Genomic DNA, 9,731 nt, shown 5'->3' on the forward strand with positions numbered 1-9,731 from the left:
CATTATCCTAAATTCTTTAAGATATGCTCCAAGCAATTCATCCACAATTATAACATGTCTAAGGTATATGAATAGTTGAATGTTCATAGAGTATTGTTGTATACATATGTTATGATCGAGCAGAAAATAAGCAAACCACAAGCAAAAGAAACACAAGAACACACAAATTTACGTGGAAATTCGTGCAAGGAAAATCACGAGCAGAGGCAATATATATGGGTGGCAATTAATGTGTGGCATAAAAGACAACCACAACATGCATATACCAACTTTTTTTTAGATTAATTAGAATTAATCCTTGTAGGTTCATGTCGATGGGTTAATTAACTTTGTACTTTATTAGTATAGTTTGGATACTTCATATTTGAACTTATGTAGTAAATATTTAAAGATATTTTAAGGGATACTTGATGTTTGATAATTTAGATAAATGGGTTGGTGAGGGTTGACATGACTTAATGTAATTTTGATAGTAAGGTTTACTTAAAAAAAAAGAAAAAAAGACAAGATTATTAATCATAGTAAATGTGGTAAGCGAAAGTCATTTTCTGAAATAGATATACATAGTTTAATACTAATATTAGAAAAATTGGAGATATTTTTATGAAACCAAGGGAGGAGCTAGAGTGAACATTGCAGGTTAAGCCGAATCCACTAACTTTGATTCAAGTCTTGTATTTATCTTAAGAAATTCAATAAATATGAATATATTATTAATTTAGAAATTAATAATAAGACTAAAATCTTAAATTCATAAGCTTAAAACCTTGACTCTACCACCGTATGAAACTTTTAAGTACTAAAATATCTAATAATAACGTGTAAGTTTGTTGATTAGTTGGAGCTAATTATCAGTAACATGAAGTTAAACGTCAAGATTATCATAAGAAAGATTATTATTTTTCTCTCATAAGTGAGCCAAGATATCTTATTTTAAAAAAAAAAAAATTGATGAAAATTAAAATAGTTTTCCGGAATAGTACATTTTTTATAATATCTAACATTAAAACCGGACTTTCCTATAAAATATATCTATTTAAAATGTATGTTATTACACAATACGAACCATTGCTACCACATATTATGTCAGGTAATAAAAAGAGAAAAGAACAGAAAAGAACATAAAATAAATAAAATTCAAAGAGCTTTTTAATTTTTCTAATTCAAATTCATATAAAAGTGTTTTTTGCTTTGAATTTATTTGGCGGTCATTGTTTTTTCAATATAACTTTGTTTTTATTTTTTCATTTGTTTATTATTCATCTAGGGCCATAAAATGTCATGTCAAACTTTTTGAAACTTCAAAATAAGTGTTACGTTGCAACACTAATATTGAGGGGAAAAACAAAATATGTTGACAAAACTATCCGTTGTTATTGTTACAAATTAGTAATCCTAAAAATTGCATATCAAATTTACCATAGTTAAGTATTAGTTAAGTAATTTAATAAAGTAAAATATATCTATTAATTAGTTAACTTAATAATTATATGCACACACATGTCTATTGATGATAAGAGGTTATGTGTACTTGTAAAAGTTAAATATGATTACACAAATTCTGTCTACATAGTTGATTAACAATAAGTAAAGACAATAGAAAGGTCAAATTAATAAACAACCTCTAAACTTATGACATCTTTTCGTTTGTATATTTTGAAGGCCGTTTTTTCTTCCTTAGTCTCAGTTTCTATGTACTATTTAATTTAACACAAAATTAATAATAAAAGGAACATTTATGAAATTTATGATTTAAACAAATCTTACATATATTTGTATAGCTACAAATCGTTCATAAAAGATAAAATGGAAACTTTCAAGGAGAATAGTTTTTAGTTCTCACTATAAAAAGGTGATATTTTTTTAAAACAAAATTTAGAAAAATATTACATAAATTAAAATAGAAAAAATAAAACGTATTAGACATCTCACTTTATGTCAATGTATTTATCAAAGGTGAAAAACCTTATCATGATAAATCGTCAAAATGAAAAGTCGTGAAAAGTTTATCTTTTTCCGTAAGGAAAAATGAATAAGATTTGTATATTTCTTAATTAGAAGGCTTTGATTAAAATTTTTAAAATGAAATATTTTCTTTAATGAATTCTATGCAATATGGGATTAGTAAAATTGCATGTACAAGTTAAAAGGAAGAAATGTTGTCTCTCTCAATCCCTATTACTTATAACACAAGAAAAATAATGCTAGTCCCAAAAGTAGCTAGAACATCATTTATTCTATTTAATCTATCATAATAACAGGAAAAAAAGAAGAAGATAAAGATAAAGAAAAAGAAAAGACGTGTGTATTGTCTTAATTATAAATCAGCATATAAAACTGAGGAACCACCAAATAATGTGATGTATTGAACGAGCTAGCTGCTTTTTCCTTAATTAGAAATTTTATTTTATTTTCTCTCTCGGAAGCTCTCACACTTTTTTGTTCTCTTGATAACTCGAACTCAAGTTGAAAATGAGGGATGTTTATCATCCAAGCAACTCTCTCTTATCGAGTTTGATTCAAGAGTATAAAAAAATTCTTAATAGGAAGCTTTAGCCAAATCTATCCTATGCCCTTGGAGGCTTGGACTTATCCTGCACTCAAGGGTGGACATTTGGTATTCGATTCGATATTTTTAAAATTTGGATTTGATAATTTGGTAATCGATATCTGAGAGTAGATACCACATAACATACTTGTAAACATCAGTTTGATAATTCGGTAATTGGTAAATTAAACTTTGATTCGGTATGGTATTTGGTAATACCATATTAAAATAGGAGATGTACAAACTACGTTTAAGCTTCAAAGAGTATATTTAATAGAAACTCTATTTAGTATTCTTTTTTGTGTGTTTTTATGAATATATTACCAATGTTTAAGAGATTCTTTGGGAGGATTAATACTCCCTCCGTCCCAAATTACCCGTTCTAAATTGAGATGAAATATTGATTAAGAAAAATAATTAATAACATAGCTAGTTTACCATATTGCCCCTATTAAATGGTGTTTACATTTTAATTTGAAGAAAAAGTAATTAATGCAAAGAGTAAAACATAATTTTTTTTTTGTTTCTTCTTGATTAATGAAAAAGGTAAAGTAAAATGAAAAATCAAATTAGAAAATTTGAGACGGAGGAAGTACTATTGTCTATGGAATTAGTTAGACATATCGTATTATATATATATATATATAATAATTCGATATTCGATAAATACCAAATAACAAACGATATTAATATTTTATATCAAATCCAATCCCGAATATCAAAATATTAAAATTTTTCTCCTAAATATCATACCAAATACCAAATCATTAAATACAATTACCAAATTTTTTAGTTTAAGGTAATTTAATTTTTCGTATTTTATGTCCAGCCCTACCTGAAGAAGTAAAAAACGTAAAATTGCCGTTCTATTCCCAGATTGGGATATTCCATATTTCTCCAAAGGACGATAAAAGTGATAAATTGAATCATCAAGAATTTTTGATCAATAATCAAAATATTAATTAGTCTAACTTCAATATAAATATTAAGTATCAAAAAGTAAAGGGCATAATGGGAATGCAATATAATAATCATCCATCACGCGCGTTTTAAGTCTCTCTCTTTCTCTCTCAAAAGTAAATGTTAGAACAAGTCCAGTTGCCAAGAACACACTTCTGTTCTTTGCCATTCTGCAATTCATTTTTTTCTCTCTGCAATAATTCCCAAACACGGTCTTAATTAAATTCCTTCCCTTTTTGTTCCTTCACAACGTGGCAAAATCCTTTTTCATCACGCTTTTGTTAACTTGCTTCACTCAAAGGTACAATGAATGTACAGTTTTTTGCCTGAAAATTTGCTCTTTTTTCAATATCCTTTTCTACTTTTTTTCTCACTAGTTTTTGATCTGTACTAGTATTCTACTTTCTCGAAATTTGTATTCTTTTGATCTGTTAGTTTGTCTGTTCATAACTGTACGTGCAAAAAGGAATCTGTGACAGTGACGTAGCCAAAATTTTGAGGTTCAAAATATGAAAGTGGAAGTACGTTTAACATCTACTGTATACGTATATAAAATTATAATTTTAATCATGTATGAACTGCGTGTATTTATAGATTATTTTTTTCTTTTTGGCTGCCTGCTTGAATAGTCGTAAGCTGGGTTGATTCTTTTCATCTTTGGTCAAGTTGAAACTGTCAATTTTATCGGCGTTTTTTGACCAAATCTTGATTTAGAGCTTCTGTTTATACGCTGCTCTGTTTGGAAAAATAATGAAAACGGAAAATTGTGTGTTGTATTGCAGTTTATTGTGTCTCTTGGAGCATTAGTGGGAGGCATGTTAGAATTAATTTAAATTTTGAGCTGGATTATCTTTTGCAATTATCTCTTAAAGCATGGTTTTTTTTTTTTTTCTTTCTGGATATAATTTATTTGATTAATTTTGTCCTTAGAGAGAATCACAGGGTGGGAATTGAACTCTCGGTAACAAGGTGAAAGTTCAGAGTAGCCAATTGACTGAGCTACTAAGATTTCCCTCACGATTCTCTTTATACCAATGAGAATGGAGATCTGTTTTAGGATTAAAATTTTGTTTATTATATTTTTTGACTATTGTATTGGGATGAAATTAGTCCGGATTGAACTAAATGGATATTGAGTATTCATATGGATGATCTCAACTAGTTTGGATTGTTGGAAGTTGTTGTACTTGTTCTTTTTTTTTTTTTTTTTTTACCTCTTGACTTTTGAGTGCAAAAAAGTGCTTGAGCCACCAAGTTCAAGAAGTTAACGATTTTTATTTTTCTTACAGCGATGTCTTGATGGGACGAATGCTTAGGTAGCTGAAAATCAAAGTGCTACAGAAGAGATGGAGAAGGAGTCACATGGGTTAATTATTGGAATCTCAATTGGAGTGGTGATCGGAGTTCTTTTAGCTATAACTGCATTTGTCTGCTTTAGGAGGTACCATAGGAGACGTCCTCAGATAGGGAATAGTAGTTCTAGGAGGGCTGCCACCGTTCCTATTCGTGCAAATGGTGTTGATACATGTACAGTATTATCAGACTCCTCAATCGGTACTGAATCGCCAAAGTCTATCCAGAATGGCATGTCCTTGTGGCTTGGGAGCGTCAGGAAGTCGAATGTGGTTTCTGCATCTGGTATACTCGAGTACTCCTACAAGTATGTATCTTTGACAAACTGGAAAGAGTTTTGCAACTTCTTAGTTTGGTTTTGAATCTACTGCTCTCCCATTGTCTGTGAAAAGGGATGATGAACTTGGGCAGTTTTGCTATGACTATTATTTATCACTGCCGAGCTTGTTTAAAATCAGTATTTAGATTATTATAGTCGTTTCAATCACCGGAAGTAGAATAAAATGGAAGGATCGTACGGAATCCAAACTTCACCTTTCATAGTAGCACTTGTCCCTACAGAACCTGCAATAGCAGATTTGAGCCATTCTTTTTTATTGTCTTTATCACAGAAACTGTCGTTTGACCGTACAACTTCAAATGTTGTCCATCCAATGTCGGGTTACTTTTTAGTTTTTCCATTTCAAAATTCCGAACAGTGTACTGTTTAGACGATGTGCGAAATTAGGAACATTCTAAAGTAGCACGACCTGCATCTTTGACTCATTGTAATATCGTATTAATGTGTCTGATTCATTACTTTGCCGCATGTCTTGCAATTCTTTTCGTGCTATTTAACATAAATTGCACTTTTCAGTAAATAAACTTTGCATCTTACAGCCATGACTACCTGCTTTAATGCTTGTGATTCAAAATTGAGACAATGACCATACACTACTCATGGACAGGGATTTGCAGAGAGCAACCTACAACTTCACCACATTGATTGGACAAGGGGCCTATGGTTCTGTTTATAAAGCTCAGATGTCTACTGGTGAGATGGTTGCTGTCAAAGTACTTGCAACTGATTCCAAACAAGGAGAGAAAGAATTCCAAACCGAGGTACTCTAAACATTACTGATGAATTCTTTTCAGGATGATTTTCCCATGTGTTTGACAAGTCAACTTGCTCAAAACTTTGTTGTAAATGTTGACAACCATGTCGAGCAAGCTATAAGTTCACATATGGAAAGGCCAGTTCACCGAATAACCAGTTGATAAAATATGGTATAGTTGTGGGAAATGCTAAATAAATTTACTTACTTTTTGTGCCTTGTTAAAATGTTTAACTTAAATCATGAGATATCACTTATACAACAAGAGATCTTTAAAAAATATCTGGTTTTCAGACAAAAAGAGAAGGGTATATTACCAACTACCCTCATATTTTGATTCAGTATCTGGTGAAGTGCTTGCAACTGATCCTATGCAAGTGGGGACAGGAAATTGATGTACCCTCCAAACATGAACAATGTTTTCTCTAAATTTCACAGCACACTAAAAAGAGTTTAGGCAAATCCAATCATTTTTAAGTTAACAAAACCTTTCATCCGATAGGATTCTAGATATTTTCTGAGCCTCATCTCTTTATTTGTTTTTTGTGCTAACCGTAAGTTTTATGCTGTAATAGTTGAACTACGTTGTATATTGTAAGTGTTTTTTTTTTTTTTTTTTTTTTTTATAAAATAAATTGACTTCCAGCTTCATTCATTTCCACAGGTCAGTTTACTGGGAAGGCTACATCATAGAAACCTGGTGAATTTAGTTGGATATTGCGCAGAGAAGGGTCAGCATATGCTTATCTATGTTTACATGAGCCGAGGCAGTTTGGCTTCTCACTTGTATGGTATGCTATTGAGAACTCTGTTTGATGATTTAGTGGCAAGAGAAAAAGAATTCTTAGAGGGGCTAGGCATTTTCCTGCAACATTCTAAAATTTTAAAAATTTCTCTGATTGGATATGCCGAACTATATTTATATGGGTAAACTAGATTAGTGTGTTTAGAAGTTTACTGCCACCAAAAGCAAGTTTTGGGTGTAGTCAGTCTTGTGCTAACCTATTGTATGTTCTAGCAGTGTAAATTAGCGCTAACTATTATTTGATCAGTTTATAGCAAGGACCCCTATTGTCCAGTTTAGTGCTGCTGGTTCCTGTCACTTGTGGTTGCACAAACACTGGATGCTAGGGATTGTTTATGTGACTATTAGAAGATATCCTACCACCTCAAATTGGAAATTCTTCTTTGTGTTATGTGAGATTCATGATACTCTGACATTGGTCTTTTGACTAGCATATGTACTCATGAAATCAAAGTTTTCATAGTAATGTAAAATATGGTAGTGTAGCCAGATATTTGCATCCAGGATAACCTCTCACATGTACGATAATATGTTAGTATTTTAACTACGGAACTACATTGACAGATGAAAAACTTGAACCATTGCGCTGGGATTTGAGAGTTCAAATTGCTCTGGATGTGGCTAGGGGCTTAGAGTATCTTCATGACGGGGTAAGCTTTTGCCGTAATTCGCACTTAATTGCTGACACATGATTAATAACTAATCTCTCCTCTGTATCACAAATCCTTGAAATAAGCTCAAAATACCATTCACATACAAAATACATTTTGGATGAACTCAATTTCTGAATAATGTGTGTCCTACTGGTGACTCTCCTGCTACCATATATTGCTGATTAACTCACCTCTTTCTTCTTTGTTCTTTCCTTTTTCAGGCAGTTCCTTCAGTTGTACACCGGGATATTAAGTCATCCAATATTTTGTTGGATCAGTCAATGAGAGCCAGGGTATGTGCAGTTGCTAAATATATATATATTCTCTCCAAAATTAAAGTAAAAGAAATCGTTTTCTTTGGTTTTGATAATAATGAAATGGCAGCTTTTGAGGTGTTCCTACTGAAGATTGTAACCATTCTGAGTTATCATAACGAAAATGTAAATGCCATGTTGGGCTAATGGTATTAAGCATAACTGCAATCTTGGGTTTAATAAACAGGTTGCTGATTTTGGGCTGTCAAGGGAAGAAATGGTCAGTAAACATGCATCCAACATCCGTGGAACATTCGGATATCTTGATCCTGAATATATATCAACTAGGTCTTTCACTAAGAAGAGCGATGTGTACAGCTTTGGGGTCTTATTATTCGAACTTATTGCTGGTAAAAACCCTCTTCAGGGGCTTAGCGAGTATATTGAACTAGTAAGATCTCTCTCTCACTCTTCCCTCATTATGTTATGTGAGACTTCTGTTTGTCCTTTTTCTTTTCTTAAAACAATGATATTGTGAGATTTAAAGATCCATGATTTCTTGAGCATATAGCATTATGACATTGTTATATATGTCTTTGCTTGGTCTTTTGCCTTTCCCTGGTTGTACTTGGATGACTTCATCATGTGAATGTTGTATAGTGTTTACTTGCAAAAGAATGTTGCTTCTAGGTAGATGTTACCCTCTTTATTCTTGTACTGCATAATATAGTTCAGACTTCATAGTATCATATTTCTGGTCGCACGAGTTCTTTAGTGGAAATGTTTGCAAGGACCTTGTTACACAATTGGTGATAATCTGGTGGTGGACTATGAAGGGAGTGAGACTAAAACTTCACCAGGTGTTTCTTTCTACAAATAAGAGAAAGTAGTAAAAGAATGCAATAGCAGTTTCACAGATTGAACAGAACCAAGCAAGTTTCCTGCATCCAGTAGTCCATATCTGTGGTTGGCTTATCAATGTTGCACGGATTAGACCACGTCCAAATGCCACTACTCCTAACTTTAGGGACACATGTATAGAGAGCAGTGACGTCGAGCAACTTCTGAAACCCCTCCACCCCTTCTCTCTCCCCCGACACCTCTTTTATCGTCCATATGTTTCTGAAGCCTATTCAATCAAATCGAAACTAAGATCCAGTATTGATGATTGTAGGCAGCCATGACTACAGATGGAAAAGGCGGATGGGAGGAAATTGCAGATTCCCGTCTTGATGGGAAGTATGATCTGCAAGAACTCAATGAAGTTTCAGCACTTGCATACAAATGTGTGAATCGTGCACCCAAGAAACGACCTTCCATGAGGGACAGTGTGCAGGTTCTGTCAAGGATAATCAAGTCTAGACACGAAAGAAAGCGTCACACGCATTCTTCATCTGCAACAACAGAGGAGGTTACCATCAATGTTGAACAACTAGATCATCGAAGTCCAACCTCTGGACATCAACGTGTAGAATCAATAGACAGCATAGCTGACTCGTGTGAAGTTTAACTCAGTTCTTTCATTTGTTTATTGTTTGTTTACTTTCATCTTGTAAAATTGGTCAGGTCGTTAGGTTCTTTATTTACAACACACTTTTGTCTTGGTGAGTTCGATTGGGATACGTAGTGTGTTACAGTTGGGTGTATGATAGCATCTCTTTCCAATTTTGGTTAGAGTTTTTGTAAATTTGCTTGGAAGGTAAATGATTGGTAGAAGGGGGAAAATCCCAGATCAGCCTTTTTCACTTCTATGATAGTTCATATCAACGCTTTTCTCCTCCTCTCTACCCTCCTCTGGTATTCCACTTTTTCACTTTCAATATGAATTCCCTTTTATCTTTTTCTTTTTATAATTGTAGTATTCGGGCCGCTTATGCGCACATTCCACTAATGCTGTGCTAGGACAGATAGAAATATGCGTTTCTTTTCTTTTAATATAGTGGTGTCTGGCCCAACTTATGTGTAACTCAATTAATTCCACGAGACATGTACCAAGTAACTTTGTGCACCAAGACTAGGACAGATGAGAATATGAATTCTCTTTTCTTTTTCTTTTTTTAACCA

The 9,731-nt window shown here is 32.8% G+C and overlaps 1 protein-coding gene across 2 annotated transcripts; it reads left to right on the plus strand.

The window, feature by feature from the left end:
• The first annotated feature begins 3,590 nt into the window (after positions 1-3,590).
• Positions 3,591-9,416, plus strand: LOC107878740 (calcium/calmodulin-regulated receptor-like kinase 1). Of its 2 annotated transcripts, none has more exons than XM_016725844.2 (8): positions 3,591-3,809; positions 4,798-5,168; positions 5,809-5,962; positions 6,620-6,746; positions 7,325-7,410; positions 7,635-7,706; positions 7,915-8,118; positions 8,842-9,416. In XM_016725844.2, the coding sequence occupies exons 2-8, from the start codon at positions 4,855-4,857 to the stop codon at positions 9,175-9,177; spliced, it is 1,293 nt and encodes a 430-aa protein (XP_016581330.2). In that variant the 5' UTR covers positions 3,591-3,809; positions 4,798-4,854; the 3' UTR covers positions 9,178-9,416. The 2 variants fall into 2 exon arrangements, with proteins under 2 accessions (XP_016581330.2, XP_016581332.2); XM_016725846.2 differs by lacking the exon at positions 3,591-3,809 and adding an exon at positions 3,842-4,029.
• The last annotated feature ends 315 nt before the right edge of the window (positions 9,417-9,731 follow it).

Source organism: Capsicum annuum, chromosome 7 (assembly GCF_002878395.1).
Source record: "Capsicum annuum cultivar UCD-10X-F1 chromosome 7, UCD10Xv1.1, whole genome shotgun sequence".
NCBI classification, from domain to species: Eukaryota; Viridiplantae; Streptophyta; class Magnoliopsida; order Solanales; family Solanaceae; genus Capsicum; species Capsicum annuum.

Coding starts and splice junctions, on each gene's coding strand:
- LOC107878740 (XM_016725844.2), top strand. CDS start 4,855: ATGGAGAAGGAGTCACATGGGTTAATTATTGGAATCTCAATTGGAGTG. Junction 5,963..6,619: donor AGAAAGAATTCCAAACCGAG/GTACTCTAAACA, acceptor TCATTTCCACAG/GTCAGTTTACTGGGAAGGCT. Junction 6,747..7,324: donor TTTGGCTTCTCACTTGTATG/GTATGCTATTGA, acceptor CTACATTGACAG/ATGAAAAACTTGAACCATTG.